Genomic DNA, 26166 nt, shown 5'->3' with positions numbered 1-26166 from the left:
CGTGCAGCACACGTTGCTCACGCAGAGCATTTTTGGCGCTCGGTATTTAATAAGAGCAGGAGACGGCGGGTGGAGACCGGCCGCTGACATTGAAAACTTTGCGAACGGGGGAGGGGGGGGGGGGGGGTTGGAGAGGGTGGGGGTGTTTATGTGACATTCTCCCTCTCCTCCGGAGCACGCGTAATGAGGCTGGTCCCGAGCGCGCGGCCTGCTGTCCATTGCGGTGCGGCGGGAGGAGCATACTAACGGCCGAAGCCCGCGGGAGCCGCGGGGAGCCGGCAGAGGGGAATTTACGGCGGAGGAGCCCGGCTGTTATTTAGCGCTCCCGGCTCTGTGGTTTGTGACTAAGCCCCAGCGGCCCCAAATTGAGTTACCGGATTGATTTCATTTCAGAGCTCCACACCTTCCCCTCTCCCGCTATAAACAAAATTCTCATTGACTGTCAGGTACGACACAGATTAAACACTGTCAGAGGTGCTGGGCGGCGTTCCTTCCTCTTTTTCTCCTTTTCTTTTTTACTTAAGGGGGGGGGGGGGTGGGGGTGGCAGGCCAGTGCAAACAATTTCCTGGGCCAGCTTGACTCGAGAGCCTTGACTTTGTGTCCACATCCGCATCCGTGTCCCTGGTTACAAAGTCAGTTTCACACTTTTCTAAGACAGATTGCCATGTGGACTGAGTTTAACCTGTATCCTGGTGCTGGCATAGTTTTGGATAATAAACTGAGCCCCATGCAGTGTTTTCTCCTCAAAATCTCTACGTAACCAATCCAGACCCCTTTATAAATTTTGAATATGGTAAATAAAAATTCTACCCCACAAGCCATATCATAGACAGGGCAGGACAGCAGCATTAACCATCAAGACTATGTATGACATATGCCAGTCCTGCGGGTTTCCAATGCATCTAGATGTCACTCCTCAAATTTTAATTGTGCGGAGACATGGAAAGGCCTAAAAGCCAATTAGGTTTCATTTAACAAAAAAATAGGTGACGCTACTTTTGTTATCAGTGACTGACACACCGATTTAAAGTGACGTTCTGCTATGAAAATGCATCGAATATGACAGCTCATTCTAGCTCCGCCCACTGTAGGGTTCATGCAGACTCACTCTCCCATCCCTACCCAAACGTTGATTTAATGCGTGGTGGGACGGCCGGAAAGTTCCGGGACAGCCTTGAACGAGTGAGCGAACAAGCTCTGAGTTATGTAGCTTTTCACTTTGCACATTTTCCGCCTCAGGCTCTCCATTCCACCGAATTCAGGCTTCACTGGTCCAGCCGTCCACACGGCTTTCCCCGAAGGGCAGAAATCTGTGTACGAGAGCGAGCTCTCTGGGTACGGGGCCGCACGAACGACAAGAACAAGAACCCAGTGCAGTATGGAGTTTAATGAGGCCCCTTCCCCCAGAGTTTGCTTACTCAACATTTCAGGCCGCGTTGTAAACTGAACCTACTGCATGATTGGGAGACTCCGAACAGGCTTGCATGCACAAAGGCACGTCTCTGTTCCTTACAGCGCGGCCACACTGATCAAAGTCTCTAATCAGAGGCTACACCCAATACATCCCACCATCTTCCCCTCTCAGCATGTTTTCTTAATAAGCGAATGATCAGATTTGACATATTGAGTATTGCGTATCATGATAATACAGTTCAGTTGGGCCATTCTAAACCCAAGATCTCTGTACAGAAAATGGCAATGTTATACAGTAAAAAGCAGCAAACATGATAGCTGCAGAAGAATCAAAGTAAGAAGGAGCAGGAAATGTATAATGAATGCAGTGCATTTTTGGAATTAGCATCTCTCTCAGAGTTCATGTTTATTTAAACGGGAAACACAGTGTACGGGATGACAGTGATAGCATGTGTGCTTGAGCAGTGCTCTTCACTGGCCTCAAGATTGTATTCTTTAAAAAAAAAAAAAAAAAACACGGACTACATTGTTAACATTAATTGGAAGAGCCACATCAGTAGGCTTACTTCCAAATATGGTAATGGTGTGCAGTAATTGGTAAAATAATTACCATACACCATGTATACATATACACATATAACCCATGTGTGTTGAGTGTGGATGTTTGTAGCCATGTTCAGTATTGTCCATGTTAACTATTTGTGCGGTGCAGTGATATCATGTGATTGCGTATATTTCACCTATTTAGTTTTTCCTTGTTTTTCTTGAATGTGTCGGGTAATAAAGTGTCAGCTGGCGTGACTAATAAATCTGTCAGATGTACCGGAGAATAGACGATGTGCGGTGATTAAAATGGGTCACAATGGTCCGTTGAGTCATGCACATTTAATTAATCTCAGTGTTTATCACAACATCAAACAGTGTCATTAGGGAAAGATTCAGTCCCGCGTTTGTTTTTTTGGGGGGCTGCTTTATCAGAGCAGTCTTCTCCGTATGACAGATATTATAAATGAGCTCTTCCATATCTCGCCCTGTGTCAGACGCATTCCGGTTTCATTCTCATATTCGTTAATTGCGGGGAATTTTGCACCGCTAATGAAAATGTGAAGCACTAGCTTATTTCACACTAGCTTATTTCACTGTAGGTTTTCTACCCGTTGTGTTGTCTCCTTTTTTTGTATTTGAAGTACAGGTTCTACCTTTACTTCTTTTGTTTCTTTTAAAAGTCGACTTAGGCGAGGCTTTTGAGGATTAATTCTTCCAGTCTAGTGCGGTCCTGCGTGCTAGTGCACCTCACGGAAGGGCCATTGTGTTCATTGAGAAATGGCTTCGGTGCGCTGGCTGTAGTGGCGCGGACGCGTGGATTCAGTATTAAATCACCGAGCTGCAGAGCGCGGGCTGACAGCTGCTCACTGGGACTCCGTAATGAGAGGCTTCAAAGCCTGAAACTGCTTCTTTCTTTCTTTTTTTTCAAACGGCTAAATTATTCCCCCGTCGCCTCAGAGAGAGATTTCAGATAAAAAAAATAATAATTGCGCTTGATTATCACTAATTAGTCCGAAATACCTTCATGACAAAGCAATACGAGAACGCATAGGTGTGTGTGCGTGTGCGTGTGTGTGTGTGTGTGTGTGCGTGTGTGTGCGTGTGTGTGTGTGTGTGTGTGTGTGTGCGCGTGTGTGTGTGCGTGTGTGTGTGTGTGTGTGTGTGTGTGTGTGTGTGTGTGTGTGTGTGTGTGAGTGTGTGTGAGTGTGTGTGTGAGTGTGTGTGTGTGTGAGAGTGTGTGTGTGAGTGTGTGCGTGTGCACGTGTGTGTATGTGCGTGAGAGTGTGTGCGCGTGCGTGTGTGAGTGTGCGTGTGCGAGTGCGAGTGTGTGTGTGTGTGTGTGCGTGTGTTTTGCGCTGGAGTACACGAGAGGCCGTTGCGCTCCTGGAAGCGAGACTACAGCACAGTAATCGCTATGCAGGTAGACCGCGAAGACATAATCAAAATAACCGTCTCCACAGCTCGTAAGTTGAAGAAAATACAGTGGGAGTGTGTGTTTTTTTTCTTTCACGCTGTTGAGCAAGCACAGTTATTTTTCTGCTGTTCCAACTGCTCTTTTCAGGAGTCCAGCAGGTTTCCTATCTGGTGGGCTGTCAGCCAACATGCTAGATATAGATGTGGACTCATAAGCTATTGGTGAATATTATTCTAAATGTGTTCCATATGATTTTATACAACACACAGTCTCACATGCTACCAGAAGAAGGAATACAACAACAACAAAAAAAAAATTTTTTTTAATCAATGGCGCTCTTCTTAGAAATGTTATTTCCATGCCAGGCTGCTCGAAGGCCAGGACCACAGAAGCGAGGTATTGGTTGTTGCAGCCGGAACACCCTGTTAAAAATTCAGCGCGCTTCACGCACCGTGGGCATACATAAAGACCCACTGTAAGGCCGGCGACACAGAGGACAGGCCTGCGCAGCCCGGGCGAATGACTTTGGAAACCCCCCGAACAGCAATGCATTATTCAAGTGCAGCGAATTACAGAGGATCAGAAGGTACAGGGATGGGCGCGTCCTCCAAGGTAAAGCACAAACGCGTGCTAGGTGCGGGGGAGAAGCACCGAGTGGAAACCGCGGCGCTCGATGGGTCAGCCGTCAGTCACGGAGGAGAAACGCGTGGCGTAATGGCGAAGGGGTGTGTCCGGGGAGACGAGCCGATGCCGAACGGACCCGCGTGTTTTTAAAAGATTATCGAGTTGCAGCCACAGACTTCGACTGCTCCATGGCCTTCAGGGCCGGTACACCAGACTCACTCTGCCCGAGACCTCGAGTGTGTAGCTTAGCTTTAGCACAGCAAACGCTCGCGGTGTTTATCTTTCACCGCCGTCCTGGTCATCACTCTTAGCCAGCTTTGAGTCTTCATGTACACTGACTGGAGCAGACATTCTCATCACCTTTGATAATTTAGATAAAAAAGGGAAAATACAAGGGAAAAAAAGAATAAATTAATGACCTTTGAAGATAAAGAAAACTGCTTTTGACTGCTGAAAATGATCATTTAAAATTTTATTTAATGTGATACCAGCTATCAATACCAATTCAACAGCTCACTGTAACTGTTGAATGGGAATAATGAAATGCATTGCATTAACGCAAGGTTTGAAGGCATATCATTTGTCAGAGACATATTTTTGACATAAAAATAATTTGTAATCTTTTACTGCAGAATTTTTACTACAACAAGAATAACAACAACATGGTAACTGATGGGGGAAAGACTGCATTCCCTTCTAGAAGCGGGTGGTTGATCACAGTTGCTCTCACACTCCTGAAGCACTCATACCATTATCACCACTGCAGTGAGGTCAGCGTGATTCAGATTACACTGGTGTCCAGGGTGTGGCCTGCCACTGTGTTCACCCGCCACTGTGTTCACCCGCCTCTCTCTCTCTCTCCCTTCCTCCCCCTCTCTCTCTCTCCCCCCTCTCTCTCTCTCTCTCTCCCCCCCTCTCCCTCTGTCTCTCTTCCCCCCCCCCCTTTCTCTCTCCCCCTCTCTCTCTCTCTCTCTCCCCCCCCCCCTCTCTCTCTCTCTCTCCTCCCAGAGCTTTGACGGAAATGTGGTGGTGCGGAGCGACGCGCGCGTGTCCTCCCTCACGCTGAAGTACGTGCAGTTCACCGACGCCGGCCAGTACCTGTGCACCGCCCGCAACTCCATCGGCCTGGACACGCAGGCCATGTACCTGGAAGTGCGCTGTAAGGGCCCCCTCCCGCCTCTCGCCCCGCCGCCCTTCCCTTATCCTCCACGCACGGGGATTTAAAAACCCAGGGGAACCATTTCTTTAAAAAATGTATTTATTCATTTTTTTATTTTTTTTCTGGTCAGATAAACCAGTGGCGCGTTCAAGATGCAAAACGTTCTGCGTGTTTTCTGCAGTCTTTGCCTCGAACGCTGCGTTCGCTCGAAAAAGTTCCAAAATAATATTTGAGCTGTTTTCGCCGAGAGCAGGGAGTGACACGTAACACATCTGTCAGGCCGTGTGCACTCACCCTGCCGGTGGTCTCAGTCACAGCCCTCGCTCAGCATTTTCCGACACACACGTTTGTAAACCTGCCACCCTTCTGCTGCGTGCTTGGTCTGCCAAAGAAACACTTTGGGAGAAACACAAAGAAACACTGGGGATGGTGAACTCGCCGAGTTTCACTTAATGAAATTTTTAAAATAAACGTCAAAGTCCAATCGTATTTACATGTGAAAATGGCAAACGGATGGTGAGATAATATTTCGGTGAGCAGCTCTGCAGTATTCGCCCTTTAAAGATGGGTCTGTCCATCAATGTCCCGGGATTGAAGTGCAGCATTAGGAGCAGACCATTTTGTGGTGTGGATTAATTCAGAGGACATGGCTAACTGAACCCCTCTGTGCCTGGCCTTGGCCTCCCGTGACCACCGGTTTAACCACCAGGGTCTCTTTCTGAAGGCAGCCCCCTACAATGACATTTCCACACACTCAGAGCTCTGTTCTGCGATGGGGCCGCCTGCAGTTCGCCTGCTCCGTGGTGTCAGTGCAGTACTCTCGCACACCCACAGAGGGCGCTGTAGTGACGGCAGGGGCCTGCGGTCTCTCTGGCGCGCACCGCGCCGGACCAGCGGTCTTTCCAGGGTTCTGACCGCGGCCAAAAGCCTACGCGCGCCACCTTTGGAGCGCACGCCCTTTTCCTCACGCGATAACGCCGCCGCCCAGCGCGCTGCGTGCGGCGCAGTCTGCACGCGACATTACCATCGGCGAGGTGCACAGCGGAATTACGGCAAACGCACGCTTAATCTCGTTTCGCCAGAAACATTCTTTGGAGGGGGGGTGGGTGTGGGGTGGGGTGGGGTGGGGGTGACAAAAACCTAACAGGATTCATTTACTTACTAACTTTGCCTAGCCCTCCCCCCGCCCCCCCTCCTCAAGACAAGCAGTCTGCCTCGTAAGACCAGATACCATCAAAATAAAAAATGTAACAATGGGCGAAAATTGTGTGGAGTCGCAATTATGAGTCGGGGTTGTCAGGCAATCAGGTTCTGGGTCCAGTGCTTTCGGAGTTGAGTAATTACAGATTAGAAAGGGCCCTTTGTTTCCTGCCGGGGCTGCGGGTCCGCTCCGCCGCCCCGATCCGAAATGAGAGCGTTGGGTCACGACGGCCCCCGGGCCGGAGCACAGGAGCGCCTCTGTGAAAGACCCACAGGGCTGCACACGGGCTTTCTGATCAGACAGGCTGACTGTGTCCTCCTCGTCCCTCCGCTTACCTTTCTCCTTCTCCGTTTTTTTGGGGGTCATTTATGAACCTGCGTGTGCGCAGACACGTATTCCTGGGGGGGTGGGGGGGGCGTGAGCGTGCGCACGCGTTCGCATGTTTCATCAGACGGCTACGCGGCCCGCGCCGCTGACAGAAAGGGCGTGTGTGGGATCAGCACCTCATTGTGCGAGCCTCAATACCGCCATTACTGAGTAGCAGGCAGCATTGTGCCGCCGGGGCTTCCCCTGGAGAGAAGAGCGGAGAGAGCGAACCGGTCATGAGATTAGAGACATGTCTCATGTTGAGGTGTGGGGGGGGTGGGGGGGCATTGTGGGAGAAATAGCTGAATCAGGAGGACCCATTAATCCCCCCCCAGCGCTGGGGTGCGGCTGGTCCTCTGATCCAAACCAGGGATGATGAGAACAAATGAGGGACTCCGCGTTAGTCTGGAGCGCTGGAGGCAGCGAGGTTAGCAGCGGCGCGCTAGCGTCCGCGGGCTGGAGACGCGCTTTGATCTCCACCGCCGAGCGGAAGGCCGCGCGCTGAAGAGGACTCTCGCACAACGCTGTCAAACGCCACGTTGCACATCTAAAATGGAAATGGGTTGACTTTGATATTAACAACGCTGGAAATATGGGGGAGGGAAAAAAAAAAAGAAAGATAAAACTGGGCTTTGATCTTGTTCACCGATCACAGTTGCGAAGTATTCATCAAAGTAAACGCGGAACGTAGAAATGTACCATTTCAGGCATACGCTTTGGTAAATGTGATTCTGCCAGGCCGGCCTGCGAAACAGAGAGCAAGGACCCAGTTTTCTTCCGCGCGGCTATCTTCTGCTTCATCGTTTTATATCTTAATAGCACAGAAGAGGCTGAAAAACGGATAAGAACAGAGTAAAAATGCAACTCTCGAGACAGCAGTTTTTCTCTCTTATTGGAGGGGGCTTGGGCCCAGGCAGGGGGAAAGCAATTTTCTGTTAGCTCTTATGACTTTGTTTCTGTTATAAATTTTACTGTTTACTGGTTGTTTCTGTTTTAATGATTCTGCACACCATCCTATAATGCATTGTTTTAATGATCAATTATGGCGAAAATGTAATACGTACAGATTACTTATTACATAACCGCGTTAGTAATCAACAAAATAAGATACATCTAAATATATTAAAGCTTATATTACATGTATTAGAATATGTTAATAATATTTTCTCGAGTTGCATTTTATATATTCTACAATATAATATTGTCGTTAACAGGGTCTGTGGCAGTAAAGCTGCATTAGCTATGTAGAAATGAATGAGCTAAGTAGACATTACTGTAGCAGTACACTTGTAACAGACCTTCTCTGTTTTTTTAATTTATTTTTTAAAACTTTTTGCAGATGCGCCCAAGATCCAGGGCGCGGTGGCGGTGTACACCTGGGAGGGCAACCCGGCCAACATCAGCTGCGAGGTCCTGGCCCACCCGGGCGCCAGCGTGGTCTGGTTTCGCGACGGGCAGCAGCTGCCCAGCGCCAACGCCAGCAACGTCAAGATCCTCAGCACCCCCACCGTCAGCTACCTGGAGGTACGGCGCCGGGCCACGCCCCCGGAAACAGAGCAGCTGCGCCCATTGGCCGAATACATCTAATGCACCTGCGCAAGCCAGGGGTTCCCAAATGATTCATTCCCACAGAATCCTGCCTAGGATTCGTAAGACAGACAAGGTTTATTGTGAAATCGGAAGTGTATGAAATACAAAAGCAATTATATTCTTTGAAGAGCTATATATAATCTTTTTTTCCCCTCCATTTACTAAAGACCTCACCCTGGACAAGTTCCCAGGGGCCATACAGGGATTAATGTGACCAGTATGTAGTGCCCTGCTGCTTTGAGAGCACTGTTGTTGGATAGTATAAGAAATGATGTCACCAATTAATAACAACCAATAATTGCTATCCCCCTGCCCACAAATGAAAACAAGAATACACTTTCTAGAAGCACTGGCTGGTGGCTCACCTTGTTAAGGCACTGATCTGTTGCGTGAACACACCCCACAGTCTGGTATCAAATCCTGACCCTTTCCGTGTCCAGCAGCATCATCACACAGTCTCGTCTGTGTGCATCGCCTAGCAGCGGCGCCCCCTTCTGGTCAGCCTTCACAAGTTTTCACATGAAGTGTCTCAATGTCCTGTGCATACTAAACTGCTGGACTGCACAGTGGAACGACCCTGGGGCTTCTGCTCTCGATTTGGAGATGAACGCGCGCTGCTCTGCACTCTCGAATCGACGCAAGAACTCGCAGCAGTTTGGCATTACAAATCAGTAACCCGAGCAAAAAAAAATGAAATCTATCATATTCCGCGCCGCAGAAAATAATATTATGGATTTTAATTAAGCACTGCTATGACTGAGTGAAACCAACTGAAGGACGTATTCCCGTGGCTGATTAAAGGAAACTTCTCACCGTGCAGAAATTGCCGGAGTGACATACAGCACATGCAACATGGCCTATTCATTTTTTATAGTATCATTTTCCCCTTCAAAGCACAAAGAAATGAAATGCGTGTGAGGAAAGTGAGCAAGTGTATTTAAAATCGCTGTAAAAAAAAAAAAAAAAGAAAAGTTTTATGCGCACACTGTGTTTATAAAACCGGTTTTTGTTTCAAAGCGATTAAACCCAAAGCAGTTGAGACCCGTAGTTAGTACTTCTGTGCAGCGCTCGTGATTAGAGGTTTTAGGACAGATCTGAGACTGCAGCGGGTTGAGCTGTTTGGGCTGGCGCAGGTTCACCACCGGGCCCCGCCTCCGCTTCAGCCGGAGTCACCGGCCGTGACAGACAGACAGGCACGGAGCCCGAATGGCGCGGTTTCCCAAAACCCGGAGTCCAGCGGACCCAGCCGTGGGCCGGCTGCAGTCACCGGGCAAGATGGCCGCCAGCCGAGGGGATCAGAGATGCCCCCCGTCGCCACGGCAGCCCTGCTTAAGCAGCCGAGCCTCGGGAAGGCAAAAACAAACGCGCAGGCAATGTCATCGGCCGCCTCACATCAGGCCCCGACCAGGAAAACCAGGTCCTTACACACGTCTATTTATTTGTTTATTTATTTACTCATTTATATTTAAATATTTTCCAGGTCACTCCGGAATCGCAGGCTGACTTTGGGAGCTACAACTGCACCGCCACCAACATGATCGGCATGGAGTCCAAGGAGTTCCTCCTGATTCAAGCAGGTCTGTAACCAGCCTGGTCAACGAGGGCTTTTATCTGTTTGTTTTTATTTTTTATTCCTCCGGTGTCACAATCGTGTTTCAGTCAACTTTAAATACTCCAGACTGAAGACTTTACCAGGCTGTTACGCGGCTGTAATACGCAGCAGCGGAGGACAGCTATTATGCATGTGGTGGTCCCACGTGTGTCTGATTTGTTGCAGTTACGGAGAACATCATGGAATGAACTTAATTGATTCATCCTTTAAGTCACTCACGGTGGTTAATGCCGTCTCATCAGACTTAACCAAACAGCAGAACGGTCTCTCTGGAGGACAGGTAGTGATGATGTGGAGGATGTCTGGCATTCATTGGAGTCGCACGATCCCACAGAAGTGTGTGTCGGTGCCGGTGTTTATCCAGCGCCGGCTACAGCCTTCAAAGCAGCAGCCATGTTTCTGTCAATACGCTGAAACTGCGGGGTGTGCTCAGTATGGGAGCTGCCTGTTTAAAGCAAGCAGACTGAGTCATGTTTGTGTGTGTTTGTGTGTCTGTGTCTGTGTCTGTGTCTGTGTGTGTGTGCGTGTGTGCGTGTGTGTGTGGGTGCGTGTTTGTGTGCCTGTTTGTGTGTATGTACGTGTGCGTGTATGTATGTGTACGTGTGTGTGCGGGTGCGTGTATGTATTTGTGTGCGTGTGTGTGGGTGCGTGTATGTATTTGTGTGCGTGTGTGTGGGTGCGTGTATGTATTTGTGTGCGTGTGCGGGTGCGTGTATGTATTTGTGTGCGTGTGTGTGGGTGCGCGCTTGCGTGTGTGCGGGTGCGTGTATGTATGTGTGTGCGGGTGCGTGTATGTATTTGTGTGCGTGTGCGTGTATGTATTTGTGTCTACGCACAGACGTCCCCTCGGCCCCGTCCATCGAGCGCGTGGAGCCCTACTCCAGCACGGCGGTGGTGGGGTTCGAGGAGCCCGACGCCAGCGGCGGGGTGCCCATCCTCAAGTACAAGGTCCAGTGGCGCGTGTCCCAGGAGGAGCAGTGGACAGCCAGGGAGTTCGAGGTGGAGGAGGGTGAGTCGGCCGTCGGGAGCAGAGAACTGTGGGAACACAGTCAAGACCTCCGAGAAGGAGCGGTGGGCGGGGCCGCTTCGCCAGGCACCGTCTCCCATGGCAACGCTCGGGGGCGGCAAGCCGGAACACGACAGCATTGGGCGGGCGTCGAAGGATTTTTTAAAAAAGCGGTTTTGACGTCTATTCGAGCGCTCGGCGCCGAGCGCGGGAGAGCAGCGAGCCGCCCGGTCGGCCCGCCGCCGGACGGCGAAGGCTCTGGCGCTAATAACCTCGCGAGGATAGCTCCTCTGTCGTTTACCGCGTCGGAAATCAGAAAACACCCCACCCTACCCCCACCCCTCGCACGCACTTTCTCACTCCTGTCAGAGCTGGCAGGAGAAATCCACCGAGTGCGGAGATTTAATGGGGGAAAAATAAAACAAAACAACCGTGAGAAAATGAGACGTAATGAAGAAAGAAAACCTCTGCTTAGGCCAAGTAGGAACCCCTGCGAGCGGCAGACGGGCTTCGCGGCTCTGCCCCTTGTCGCATTTATTTACTTGTTTATGTTTCGACGCCGCCCGTCTCTGACATTCCTGAGAGTCGGGCCTGACGAGGCTCTCCTCCAGCCCCGCCGCACCCCCGGGCCGCGTTTCTGACAGCTGCCTGAGGAGTGCGCTGTCCCCCCCCGCCCCCCCCCCCCACACGCCCCTCTCCGCCCCCCTCCCTGTCACGCGGCGTCCCGACCCCCAGCGCATGACTGGGACACGACACCCCCTCTCCCGCTCGCGTTTCGTTTCTCACGCACCTCCGCTGGCTCGTTTTCCCAGATAACACTAAAACGTTCCGGCGGTGTTGCCGCAGTGTGGCGGCAGCGTCACAAAGCTGACGAGTTGACAGAGCGTTCCCGGAACATTGCTAGGACGTTTTTGCGTTGGGTAGAGGCTTTGCGCTCGGACGCTACCGTTTATACCAATTGTTTACATGTGACAGGCCAACTGGGGCTTTAAAAAAGGGCAGGGGGTAAAACTTGGTTGAGCGTGCTGCTGAAATGATGTGAACGTGCTGCTGAAATGATGTGAACGTGCTGCTGAAATGATGTGAGCGTGCTGCTGAAATGATGTGAACGTGCTGCTGAAATGATGTGAACGTGCTGCTGAAATGATGTGAACGTGCTGCTGAAATGATGTGAGCGTGCTGCTGAAATGATGTGAGCGTGCTGCTGAAATGATGTGAGCGTGCTGCTGAAATGATGTGAACGTGCTGCTGAAATGATGTGAACATGCTGCTGAAATGATGTGAACGTGCCGAAGGCGTTTGAGAGCGACGCGTGTGACGAGCAGGCGCTGTCTGGTGCTGCAGGTATGCAGGTGATCTTCGTCTCCGGCCTGCGGCCCGAGACCAGCTACGTGATGAAGATGTCCGCCATCAACGGCAAGGGCGAGGGGGACAGCAGCGCCCCCGAGTCCTTCAAGACCGAGCCAGTCCGTAAGTGCCGCTCCCCGCCGCTCTGCTGTCGTAACCATGGCAACTGACCCCCATGCTTTTTTACCCCCCAGTCACCCCCCCTTTTACCCCCCCCCCCCCCCCTCAGCACAGGTGCTTTCAGCCTCACTTAATGCATCGTCCCCCAGTTTGGGAGCAGAACCCCCTCCTCCAGCCACGGGAGGGGCAGGGGGGGGGGGCGTAGGTGATGCATTGAGAACGACGCCGCCCCTCAGCCTAGACCGTAGGGGCGGAGCTTCAGCTGCCCCTCTGATAAGCAGCTGGGTACCCCCTTCCTTTCCAGCAGGGGCTCCACTCCGCACGCGTGTGAGGTGTACTTGTACCTGCCCGTGTCTGCACCCCGAACCGTGTCCCGGGTGCACCCCGCCTTTCCCTCCCCCCCCCCCCCCCCCCCCCCCCCGCCACCGCGCGGTGATAGCTTGCTTCTAGGTGGGACCCCCTCCCCCCTCCCCCCCCCTCCCAGGACTGGATTTAGAGCGGCCGGAGGAACGGACGCGGCGTCGGCAGGTGCACTCTCCCGGCTGATCAGTCTGCGGACGCCGCGCTCACGCGCCACCACGCAGGAGTCCTTTCTCCCGATTGGCTCAGACGGGTAACGCTCGGAGACTCTGTGCAAATGAGCCTTGTCCTCATTGCTATTAAGCGGGCTCATGTGGTCAGAGCATTTTGAAAACTAAATGAGATTATTTTTATACATGCTGTACTTTTCAGGGATCAGTTCAAGGCGGTTGTCTGAGGCATACTCTTTCCTTCTGGCTCGAAATTCCTGTTTATGTATTAACGGTGCATCAGTGTCTTGGTTTTATTTAACTGAAGGTCTCTTGCCAGTAAAATTAGAGGTTTGAGATTCTGGCATTCATGCGCACTGGTGCAGCAGTCACAAATGGATATTTATGCAAAATTAGTGTTTTTAAGGGTGGATGTCTTTTTATGGCTTTAAATTCTTATTGAGCTACAGAATGTGTTCAAAGGTGCGAGCTTTTCCCAAAGAGCTGAGCTTTTGATGTTTTGCTTGGATGCAGTCATGTTCTTTACCATGCTGTCGCTGTTGCGTGACAGCTATGTTTATAGAGGCACTTTTAAAAACCGAAGCTGGGAAAACTATTGTGACAGCAGAGAAGATTAAAACAGATTAATTTAGTCTTCCTTTTTTATTTATTTTTTCTCTTCATTAATATACAGTACAGACAACCTTTCAGAAAGTATGCGTTCAGTCCTTCTGAGTTTTTTTGTTAAGTTGAAAAACATCTTTTAAAGATATTTTAGTCTAAATAGCGGCAGATTAACTGGCTTTTTTAAAAACTGTAGCATAACAGCGCGCTGTATTTTGAAAAGTCTTGCTATTTGAAGAAGAGACGTATGTTCGTGTAGTGTCATTTTCCCTGGATTTTCACATAGCGTGTTAATTATTTTTACGCTCGCTAGAGTTTTCACACCTTTTACACTGAGGCCAAAAAACCAGTTGGGAGTCTGGCATGCGGTTTTGCTGGGGGTACCGTGGTCTCGTGTTCACCAGTGTACGTCAGCTTGGCGGCTTCATAGAGCAGCATACCCGCTCTCCCATTCCCCGCTTTCTATGGTGTTGTTTTTTTTTGTTTCTTTTAAACAGTGTCCACTCGTGTGTTTCTGTTCTCAATTTTATCTTTGCTTCTTCTTTTATTATCTCTTTGTTTCCCATCTGTTTTTTTGTTCCATTGGACAACAGGCTATTCTTTCACAAGTAAGTGCCTCATTCCCCGCCCAGCGTCTCTCTCTCTCACCCTGTCCTCGTTATTTGTTTCCTTTTATTCTTCCATTTGTCTGTTTAATTTGCCCGTTTTCGCTCGCTGCGTGTAATTGAAACGAGACGAGGAGAGTGCACCCGCGATTGAATCGGAGCTTACGGCGAGTAATGGCGGCCTAACTGCCGCGCCGCCGGTCTCGTTCTCTCCGCCCAATGGGTTCGAGCCGCCTTCCTCTCGCCCCGCTTTAGCTAATACGCTACCCGCGTCCCCAAGAGCGGCGGGGGTCTCTAATGCAGAGCGCATGCAGACCGCCCCCCCACCCCCCCACCCCAGAGCCCGCGCGCACCGTCGTCTGTTTCGTGCTATTTCCAGACGGGACACCTCTCTGTTACTTAGTGGCGGATGCAGGTTTGTCAAACAGCATTTTAGATTTCAGCGCTGGAAATTTCCATTTGCGGAGCGTGACCTGGAGTAGCCTGGAGGCTGGTCCTTTAGAGAACCATGCTGAGCACTTCCTGTAGGCCTATGAGCTTTACCGTTTCCCTTTGAACTTTGAGTCAGTATCCTTCAGTGAACTATTTTTTTAATTATTATTATTATTATTATTATTATTATTATTATTATTATTATTACTGATGCTGTTGTTTTTGTTGTGATTAGTGGGCAGGCCCTAGCTGGAGTTCAAATGTTACTGGCCATTTCAGTCCTATTTCCATGGTAACTGAATCAATGAGTAGAAGTAGTAGTAGAACGAGTAGGAGCCAATAGATAGAAATCAAGTGTTTCATAGGTACAGTCAGGCATAATGCAGTTTTGCAACTTCATTAAATGCACAATATTCAGATGCAGTCCCTTCATCTGTCAGGATTATATTGGGATGAATCCAAAGCGGCACATTCCTGCTGACTTTCCTTTCCAGACTGGGGAGGGTTGGCTTTGATTCAGCGTGAGGCTGGTGCAGTGATTTACTGCTTTTTGACCAGGCATCCTTCACTTACAATGTAATCCACTCTATAGCTTGCTTTTTTAAATCTCAATTTTGTCCTTGACTAAGAATGAGACTTTTTTTTTTTTTCCTTCACAAAGATCATTTTAATAAAAACCATCCAAGCAGAGTATGTTCAGCCATAATGATGACGAAGTTTGGGTTTATTCTGAAGGGTTTTTTAAATTTTATTTTAAGAATCCGTGAATGTGAGTGACACCATCTGTTATTTTGCTCCGAAGGTTGCCTACGTGGATGCGAAAGGCAATTGATGAGAAATGATGCACGGTCTCTAAATGTTTTCTAAGCGCGCTTCGCACTCGGTCCTCACCTGAAGGTGACCAATAGTCTGTGTCGTAGCCATCGGTGGTCATGCGGCAAAGCTAACGGCTTAAGGGGAATGTTGTCTGCTTTTCCCCCGTGGCGGTTTTCAGAGGCGGCTCTGTCAGGAAACGCGGTTTTTGTTTTCCTGAGCCTTTGGCAGGGAACTGATGGCAAGGTTTATAAACTCAGGCAGCGAGGTCAGTGAAGGCCACTTGGAGGTCTGTCTTCTGGTTTGAGCGCCATTTCCTTCTCTTAGCATGGTTGAAAAAAGCAAGCGTTCAGCATCTAGGCAGAGCCAGCACAGCCCTTAGTAAGTACTTCTCTGAGTACTTAAGCCATCAGTGTTGGAACTGTGCTCATAAATATCCCTACCGTACTGTTGCTCCGTATACAGTGACTTCCAAATCTCACTTGGTTGAGGAAAGAAGACACGTCTTTATTTTGAAATGCAGTGACCTGGACAGACTCCGAGCCAAGGGTGCGGAGATCATCCAGTGAAGAGGAGGACAGTGTTTGGGAGATGGGGGACAGGCAAAGATGCTGTGGCAGCGGAGTTCACCACGTCCCCCAAAAAGGACTATGGTGCCTTCGGCCCTGCCCCCATGATGATGATGATGATGATGAAGACAAGCAGGAGAGAACTCTCGAAGCTCTCCCGGTTGAAGCCACAGAAGGCCTGAGGAGGCAAGCGCAGTGGCAACCACAGCCGTAAACGTAGCTACAGCAGTAGCCACAAGGATGGTTACACCCGCGACCGCGCCTGTCACTACTGAGCGGAAGGGGAAATGGCGAGCAGTGTCTCCTTCAGAAAATCCGATGACTTTCTGAGGGGAAACAGCCAGTGAGTAAAAGGGTTTTTTCAGACCCGGTGGGGCTTAATAACACCTGCTGTTTTTATTTATTTATTTACCTATGTTTTGTTTTGTTTTGTTTTTGGTGCTTTTGAACGTTGAGCCCCCGCCCCCACCCCCACCCCCCTCCAGGAGGCGCTGTAGGCTTCACACGGCCGAGGATCCCTGGCTGCGTCGGCTCCCTCAGCGAGAGCTTCGCCTCTTTGTTGTCGCGCGTTGAGTGCCGCGGCACTGAAGGGGATTCATTTTCGGGATTCTGCCAGGCCCCTGGAGTAGCTGTCCAAACAGATTAATTCTTTACAGGCTACATGGCCTTAACCAGCACTCCCGTGATGCCGTGACAGTCATTTGCATGCCGAAGGTTCGGAAGATGTTTTATTCTTGGCACACTGCTGTTTTTCTGCTTTTGGAAGAAACAAGCGAAACAATGCCCTCTGAACCCTTTTCATTTGCTGCTACGGTGGAGGCATTTTATGGCTCACAATTGCAATGCAGATTGTAAAGGAATACCTTTTTCAAGGTGTTATTTTTAAAATTTTACTATATATATATATATATTTCTATACTTTCTGTAATTATAACCTCCTTGCACAGCTAATTGCTTTTTGCACTTTTAGCTGGAGTTTTTTTTTTTAATTTTTTTAACTATGTTCACTTCTCAGTGTTTCTGTAAAAGTGGCATTGGAAGAATAGCTTCTGGAGGATTTGCAGTGGTCAAATGAAAAAGCTTTTCTCTTTTTAATTGACATGGCTGCGCTGACTCAGGCTGACATGGTAGAGGCCTCTGGAAAAAAAAAGACTGATGCTGGCTGCTTTCAAACACCCCCCCCCCCATTGGAACTCCAGCAAATGTCTTATTCTCCTAACTCCCTTTTACCTATCAGTGACTCCCACCATCTCTGTCACCACGGAGACAAGGCCAGAGGACTCTTTAAGAGCCTCCTTTAGCGATGGCGTGTGTGATATGCAGACAGAGCCCGGCAAGTTACCGTAGCAACATAGTGCCATTACTCTCCTTTCGGTTCACCAACGGAACATGCTATTGCTGCTAATTGTGCTCTGGGCGCGCATCTTGTTAGTTCTGCACAGAATCTGGAGAGAAAAGGGCACCTTTTTACATACATTTACAACTGACTCTCAGTTTAAATAGCTGCATTTCCTGTTTCGTATAGCGTGGCTGTCATCTGGAGGGCCCTTTCGTGCGGAGGTGATTAAAATAGAGTGCCTACTGTGCAATGCCAAACGGAATCTCAACTTTGGAAAAAAGAAGAGAGGCGGGGTTTTAAAATTGAAATGCAGTTATAATACAAGTGAAATATAGTGACTTCTACCGAGTCTTTCTCTACCAAAAATAGTTCAGTTCCTTAATTTACTTAACTGCGCGTAGCCCTTCCCAAGTACCGTCATAAACAGTATTGTACGCTCGCGTAAAACTGATTTGCTAAGCTCGTAAACGTTTTTCATGGGAGATCCGCAAGACTGATTTAGAAACGCAGCCTATGTCACATGGGAGGTTTGAACTTTATTATTTTTGTAATAGCTTCAGTCTGGACTGGAAGTAAGCAAACAGAATGAAAGGAAGAGCCGTGTTTGATCAGCAAGCATGAGGGACTCGATCTTCCTTCGCTTCTTGACGTTGCAGTGGGCTGTAAGCATGCGTCTGTCGCGTTGAAAAGCTCGTTGTTGAAGGCTCATCTGTGGCACAGTATGATTATTGGAAAAGGAGACGTTTTATAGACATGAGGAGTTTGTGTTCCGTTTTTTTGTGCTGCTTCAGGAAATTCGAACAATGTGCTATAAAATTGGAAGTTAGAGTAGCGTAGCGGTTAAGGAACTAGTTTTGTAATGCCTACTGTGAAGTATTTGTCTAAATAGCACCTTTTGAATTATTTTGCTAGGTTAAAATTGCATTACTTTGTGTGACAGAATGCAATCAGTTTTTGTCTTGAGGTGTTTCCTGGTCTCCAGGTATTAATGAGTCACCACTTTGAGTCTTTATCATTTGCCAGGGTTTCTGAATAAACAAGTTAAAACTATTGTATTATATCCATTGAATTGTTTTTTTTTTCTGGCGTGGACAGGTTGTAGTAAAATTCCTTCCCTTTTAAAACTGAAAAATGAATGCAAATTATCTGTGACTGTAAGAAATACAGTAATTTAGTATTTGAACCAATACAACCACACTGCATTTATTGAAGAGTTGCTGTTATGTATATATTTTTTTATTATTTATGTGGCCAATGATACCATATGGTGTTTTGCATTACCACAGGGGTAATTGTGGGGGTGTCTGTGAGTCGGAGTGGAGGTTTGGGGGGGAGGGGGGGTGGTTTAGATGCCAGATGCCCATCCTTCAGGGCCCAGGCAACAGCAGGCTTGCTGGCGGCGGGTGCCCGTCCCTCATTGGTGGGTGTAGCACAGGTGAATTTGCTGCCTCTCACCACGCTCTCGTCGTGTTGCAGTTCCCCCCGCGACATCCGCCCCCAGCCCTCCGGGCAGTACGCCCCTTAGTGAGTATGCCGGCGGTGTGCAGTGCGGTGCCGTGCGTTTTTGCCCTCTTTTCACCTGCTTCCACCTCGCCTAAAAACTCATCCCCCCCCCCTCCCCCCCCCCGATTCCATCGCTGATGTCATCGCTAAAGGCCTGAGGAGGGCGCGTAGTCCCGCCCGACTAACCGCATCAGCCCCAGCAGTCCACCGCTCCGCCATAACTCTGCTGCGACAGCTCTGTGTGACGTAAACCGCTATTAACCTAATACGCTCTTCACCGGACACGCTGTGTTCAGATCCGTATCCTGCCTCTGGTCTGACCAGAGCACATGCTTTCCTAGTGATGATGAGGTCTTGAGGTCAAGGATATCAGACATTGTCTCTTTTCTCTTTCTGTTTTACAATCACACACCAGTGGGATTGTTTGCATGCCTACCTGTAGGTGAGAAGGTTGAAATAAGGAGAGATACCTTTCGGACCTTATAACCCCAAACTGACACAGTTTCAGCCAGCCCTAGGTAACATTCTCAGATCTGTCCTCTTCATAAATGTACATCTTTAGCCTGTTTGATATTGTTTTGTTAGTCCACAAAACAAAATATCCTGTTGCAGGTTGAATATACGCATGCATGGCTATATTTTCTTAGTCTTGGGAGTGCACAGGTTTGTCCTGTCACTCATTTCCTGCTGTACTGCGAGTGGGTTACCCTGGCGAGATTCAATTCATGAATTCATTCTATAAGGACAGCTTGGCTTGCCAGATTACAAGACAAGAAAGATATTTTTCACAGAGAGACGCATGGTAAAGATTACAGCTCGTCGGGGAACAGGCATCTCTGCGCCCTCTCAGTCACTGTTGACAGGCTCTCTTGCCTCTTGTGTCACTTCCTGTAGCGAGTGCTATTAGGTTGTCACATCCATTTTGTGATATTATGGTTTCTTAATTCCATCCTCCGCGGCAGCTAAACAAATGTATGTGGGTTTAAAAAAAAAAAAAAACGAAGACAGGGAAATGCAGTTTAATGACTGAAGTTAATGGGTGGGCCTGAAATGGCTAATGACTAAAGCGGGCAGCATACCTCTTGCGAAAACGAAGTTCGACGTTTGACGGGGTCGTAAGAACAAAATAACGTGATTGCGGAGAAAACGAACAAAGGCATTCCCTTGCCGAAGTTTTTTTCGGCACTTCTTGCACCTCCAAGATTTTCTAACTAGCCGAAATCATTGCAGATGACACCAATGCGAACATCGTGTGTGATTGGTCAAAAATTCAAGGTGGGCGTGCTTTATTTTGTTTTATTTTCGCAAGCTGATTCCCCGTCTCCATGGAGACCACCCTGCCGGCAACGTTGCAATAATTACATATATACATAATACAATAATACGTAATAATACTTTGGCAATTCAATCCAATAATACGATTACAATCCACTCATACGTTACCATGGACAGTTTTGAAGAAAGGTTGGCTGAGGAGGTTTTGTTGTTTTGTTTCCTAGCGAGTAGCCGTATCGATACTTTTGTTGCTACGCGCGGTTGCGAAACCACGTCGAGTACAAAACAATTTCGTCCGCAGAGAACTTCGTTCGGTTTCGGCGACTTTTTTTGAAGCGTGCTGCCCGCTCTAAGCCAGCACTCACCAGTGTGCGTTAGCGCTTCTGACGGTAACTGTGGAATCACGCGGCGTTTCGGCGGTACCCGCCTGCATCCGAGGGCAGCAGTTGAGCTGCAGACGGTTTCCCGGTGGGTGTGCTCATTCGTGGCGTCGTTCTTCGACGGTGAATTTCCTCAAAAGCAATCAAGACAGAACCGGTTGAAAGAATTGCTTAATCTTCCTGTTGTCCTCAGGGTCAGAAAAATGGCCCTTTTCTGAGGTTAACAGCAGTGAAAACCCCCAGAATTTAATTTTGTCAGCATGAGATTTGAGGCATTTTCCTGAAGTAACCCCGTGAAAAAAGTTACAGAAGCGACACACCATCAGGGTAGAAAGATTTTCTTATGAGTCTGCAGTTATGAAATCAGAAGTCATAATCAAAGTGGTGTCGTACATCTATTTCTGCAAAAAGTCAATTATGATATGTGTTTTATGGTAAAAAATAGTTGTTCAGACTGAAGAAATACGGTCTCTGGACTGTGAAGTGGGAAAACAGTTATTCAAGGATATGATGAGTGACAGGTTGTTTCTGCATGAAATAATGACCCGAGGTCTGGCGAACGTGGGCTACTTTGACCCAGTGGACATGGGGCATGCATAATATGAAGACAACACTAGAGTTGAATATGTACGTAGACGGCATACAGTGATATGGCTGTTTTTTCATGTAAAAAAATTTTTCCCTGAGGATGTGGTACCTAATGCAGAACTCTGAGCATTTTGCATAGGTTTATTAGCCCTATCTGTGCTAAATCTTAAGCCTATATCCTCTAATGATTTTGCTGCTTAGTAACACAGCATATTGTCTGCCTGCTGCACCTATTATGGCACTTATCTTTATGATTCATTGTTGACTTGCACTTTCAGCTGTGAGCCTCAGGACTTGGTATCAGCTGTGTTCATTGCCTGAGCCTGTGTGTACTTGTGGAAGAGCCTCCACTAAATGCCTGCGTGAAACAGTATTTGTCGGCTACCTGGAGGACCAGGTTTATTTCAGTTTCACTGCCTAATGAAAAATCAGAGAACAGGTGCTCCATGTGTCATGGAAAGTATGTGTTGTATGAATATTTTCATGTTTATTTTGAGTATCCTCGTTTTGCACGGGCTTACAGTATTACCTGTAGGACCACATTGGAGTACAAGCAGAAGAGTTATGAATGTATAATAGCGTCACAGCTGACAATAGTATTGACCTGTGAAATATGCATGAACAGTGTGAGAGGCGGTATGGAACAGGCTAGCTTTTTATTTGCGGGGGAAATGGGAGTAAGCATGCTGTGTACTCTATGCAGATGACATCCATTAGGCGACAACTGCACACATCACATTTTTTTTAGTTTTATACTGGCCTCCTCTTAATAGAGGGAAACATTGCTAGTATTACTGTTGCTAGTATTATTACCTGTGCTTTTATTACTACAAGTAGTGAAAGTGCCGACCTGTATTATCGCAGTGTGGAATTTCTCACCCCACCTGTCATGCACCAGAAGATGGCTGTCTTACAAAGCATCCTCCAAAGCTAGTGTGTGTGATGGGGTCAGGCCTTTTGTACAGGAACCAGGAAGGCTCAACCAAGCGCCACTCGCGTGATTGCCGTTACTTGTGTCCCACAATGTGGCCTGTGGGCCAAGGCTGTTTGTTGTATGCTAACGTGTTGTATAAACGCTGTTGTGAATGCTCTTCGTCTGCCAGGGTTCTTCTTCCTACAGATCCCCCATGTCCCCTCATTGTGTTGGTGTTGTTCACATGCCGCAGGTCTTGCTTGTGTGTGGCATTACATGAAATGGTCTGTGAATACTTCAGATCTTCACTTACCTCTGTTTCTTGTTTTTTTCATGTGCTATTTCTGTGTGAGTATGTGTGTGTGTTAGGGTTAGCGTGTGTGTGTGTGTGTGTTAGGGTTAGCGTGTGTGTGTGTGCACATGTACATTCCAATAATTCCATTTGCATTCTCATCTTTGAACCACTTTTTTGCAGTTGTAATGCACAAAAAACTCAAGGTTTGGGCTTCATACTTGCTGTGAATGAAGTACAGATGATGTTGATTGTTTATGATGTTCGTTTCACTTTCAGCTAGAGGAAATACTGTTTTAAGTTGGGTCGATTTAACATGGAATTTCAGGATGGTCCATATAATTTATTTTACAGATGCATTTTTTTTTATTTATTATGAGTATTTATTTAACGTTTTATTTTAACCCACAAAACTAAATGATGCTTTATACTGTCAAACTTCACTATAGTGAAAATCCACCATCATATCAGATGCTATTTGGTAAAAGAAATTTGTTTCCTGTTGCTACAACAAAGTTTGCTAACATGTTTGATGCGTATCCAGCCTTTTAACTGAGAAAGGCTTTACAGTTAATTGTTGAGCAGCAAGCTGTAAATAATTTTGTCTTGATGATCTTGGATTTTTTTTTGCAGAGATCAATATAAAACAAAATCAATAGACCTCATTTCTTCCTAAATGACAGTGTAATTACGTTAAATGTGATTAATTTAATTGCCAGTTTCAAGCATCTCTGAGTTTATGTGGTCATTTAAAAAATAACTGCCTAATATGGACTGTCTGAAAATGTGTAATAGAATCTACCCTTTTGTCTCATGTTTTTATATGTATTCAATGTGGTGAAAGTATTTATGTTGTGGATACATGTTGCCTAGTTTTTTGTATTTTTGTGTGCTTTGTATAGTTTTGTCTGTAACTCTCTTGTTATTTTGTTGTTGCCCATGTTTACATCATTTTTTATTAATTTTTTTTGTATTTTCCATGTGACCTACTCCACTTTCCTTTCAACCAATCATGTGCGTGCGTATCGTGACTTTGTCATGTGGCTCTTGCGTGGCGCTGATGATGTCGTCCACGCTGGTGAGCAGAAGGTAAACTCTTTGTTCTGATTGGTCCAGTTCGCACTGAAAGATTTAATAGAGACATAATGCTCATAAGATTTCATTGGAGACAGCACTTAACAATCTCAGCTAGGTCAGGTTCTTCTCTTTTTTCCCACATTTCACCTTAAACTATTCCCATAGGGTTTTTTAAAACTGCGATCACTGCGTTATCCTCCTTAAAGATCAGCCATTATGCTTGGATTGCTTTAAACATTTACAGAATGTACTGTTCTGTTTCGAGTCAGCTGAAGTTATGTCTCCTCTGCTGGGCCCTGTGTCAGAGTGATGTGTCACTGGGAGACAGTTTAGATTCCATTCTAAAGCAATATGCCATCTGCATTTCGGCGAAAAACAAAACCAGCGAAAGCACTTCACTGATGCCCTTTGATCTGGAGTTGTTTCTGCATACTTTACATTTCACTGAGCCCACTTTGAGGGGTGTGTTTTTCACACGACCTTGTCATCTCGTCCGTAATACACCGGCTGAAAAACTGCCAGAAAGCCGGTGATTTTCAAGAGGTTAAAATGGGACTGTAATTGCAGACAAAGCAAATGGTTGACCTCTACATTCAGCGACTCATTTATTTTCTTTTTTATAATGCATTCCATTATTGTTTGCTAAATTTCCCCTCATTACCACCTAACCTTTATGTCTCCTGACACCAGAAATTTTTTTTGTCACGCTTTTTCCATAACATTTATAAAAAGAGGCTGTTTATGGAGACAACCCCACCATCAGCGAACCGAGTTACAGCTCTGTCATTCATTTAGCTGCATTCCTTTTGACAAGCATTGAATGCCCTCAAAATTTTAAGTGGTGATTTTACAGAAGCCCAAATCAAAATGGACTAACAGTGGCATTCACCCAGCATTACCGCATGCAAGCAAGTTAACGCACTTCTTTCTTTCTGTTACTTCCTCTCTTTACCTCGTCCTTCTTTTTCTCTTTCACTCTTTCCAGGTCGAAACCTTTCCTCTGTTTGCATGTGTGTTTAACTGACGTTGTGTCTTGCATGTGTACCTCCCCACCTTCAGGTCTTTGTTATTCACATGTATTGATGTGGACTCAAAAGAAGAACAAAAAACAGCCCTGGGTCCCCTTTAGGCCTGCTGCCTTATTGGTTGTTCCCAACCAGGACCGGCCTATCGAAAGGTTCAGTGAATACATAATGAGCAAAGGATAGAGCAGGGCAAACAAACAGAATATGTCATTTGGTAAGCCGATGCTCACTCCCTCCGAATCATCTCTCCCAAAGGCACCAATGTTGTTGCAGACAGTTTATGGCATGAAATGATCATGCCCTTACGTTGGCCTGTTGACACTGCTTTCCACCCTTCCACATCCTCATTGAGCAAAGATGAGGGGTGAGATTTCATTTTCCCAAACTAAAAGATTTGAGACCATTCCTTGTCTCAAAGTATGTAGGAACAGGTTTAAATGGGACTCCATGGCTGTTTTGAAGCTCTTGAAGAATCTGTCATTTGAAAAATTTAAAGAATAAGCCAAAAAATCATTACATACTGAATAATGCTTATGTTGCATGTCAAAGCATGTCCTAGTTATCTAGTGTCACTAACCTTTGTATAACCCTAATAGCTTTTTTTTCCCTCTCAGCATCTGGAAATCCTTCACTTAACCTGGAATGATGGTCATGACCCGACTAAAATTATATACACATTAGGGAGAGATGCAATTAATAAATTGTCACAATTTTCTTTTTCATTAACTCTTTTTGATTTTTATTTCCAGCACTGCCTATATTAGAAGATTCCTTAGCTGATGCATTTTAGTGTCATCTTAATAATTTCCTGTTAATCACATGCTATCAAACAAGATATTTTTGCATGTTTGACTTTTTAAATTGTCTATACTAATGCTTTAAAAGTGGCAAAATGAATGCAAACCTAATGAGAAATTAATGAAGTTAAACATTTGAAGTTTCTTTTCCAGCATTTTCTTACTGCTTTAAGATTGTGCCAGAAATTAATGGAGCAGTTGCACTGTGTGTTAAGATACCACTTTTTTCAAGTGCTGAAAGACTAGAAAATGCTTTAGATATCTCAATGTATGCACTTTTTTGTGGAAGTAGAATGGAAGTGCTAGAATGTTGTTTAGTTGGACTGTGGCCGAGTTATTTGAGTAAACAGAATAGTCATACTGTGGTTTCCAGAGGGACTACACAGTGGCGTCTCAGTCATGTAAATGAATCCGGTTGCTTCTGTGCCTAAACTGCTTGTTAGTCTGAAAGACGCGTTAGCTGAGGGAGAGAGGCAAGTAGCCGCTTCAGCCAGCTGCTGTCCTGCTCCGGCCTCTCCACACGGAGCCCGTTACCAGGCTAAGTCCTCATGTAGCCTCGCGGCTAACGTGCCCAAACACCCTCTCTCTACTCTATGCCCTCGGTCCCAGCACTGTGGTTAAATGTCATTTGGCAATGCTGCCGGGCTGCGTGCTGAAGCTAATTAGCTCACGTCTTATCTCATCTGCGCCCCGGTAATTGATAGCAGGGTTCCCCTGGAGGAGTGGTCACGTTTGTGCAACCCCAAAGCTTTCCCCTCAGTGTCAGAACGCCCAAACAAATTCCAAACCAAATGGAGAGAGCGCACCAATCAGGTTGTGCATTTTCAATTATTCTTTATTCAAGAATAACGTATTTCTTGTGCTGGGACATGGACTGGAAATAGTCAAGTAAAAAATAAAATTTTTTGATGATATGTGCAGCACCAGGTTTACAAAAATTGCTTGACATCAGTAATGATATCTTCAAGCAAGAACGTGCATGGCAGTTTTCTGGCATGTTTGCTCTCGAAATGGAGACAAAACTGA

General features: G+C 47.0%; 1 protein-coding gene across 10 annotated transcripts in view; it reads left to right on the top strand.

The window, feature by feature from the left end:
• The window catches only part of ncam1a (neural cell adhesion molecule 1a), a 240504-nt gene that overhangs the window by 190125 nt on the left and 24213 nt on the right, over window positions 1-26166 (top strand). For 4 of the 10 annotated variants that reach the window (XM_035434863.1, XM_035434861.1, XM_035434868.1 and 1 more), the window contains 6 exons: window positions 5007-5157; window positions 8064-8248; window positions 9795-9891; window positions 10765-10935; window positions 12277-12402; window positions 19241-19243. In XM_035434863.1, coding sequence (XP_035290754.1) covers window positions 5007-5157; window positions 8064-8248; window positions 9795-9891; window positions 10765-10935; window positions 12277-12402; window positions 19241-19243 — 733 coding nt within the window. Of the gene's footprint in view, window positions 1-5006; window positions 5158-8063; window positions 8249-9794; window positions 9892-10764; window positions 10936-12276; window positions 12403-14125; window positions 14141-18766; window positions 18815-19240; window positions 19244-26166 lie in introns of all 10 variants that reach the window. The other 6 variants (XM_035434864.1, XM_035434862.1, XM_035434867.1 and 3 more) reach the window with 4 other exon arrangements.

The sequence above is a fragment of the Anguilla anguilla genome, chromosome 9 (assembly GCF_013347855.1).
Source record: "Anguilla anguilla isolate fAngAng1 chromosome 9, fAngAng1.pri, whole genome shotgun sequence".
Classification (NCBI taxonomy): Eukaryota; Metazoa; Chordata; class Actinopteri; order Anguilliformes; family Anguillidae; genus Anguilla; species Anguilla anguilla.
The sequence above is the reverse complement of the archived record's forward strand: the minus strand, read 5'-3'. Positions and strand labels throughout refer to the sequence as shown.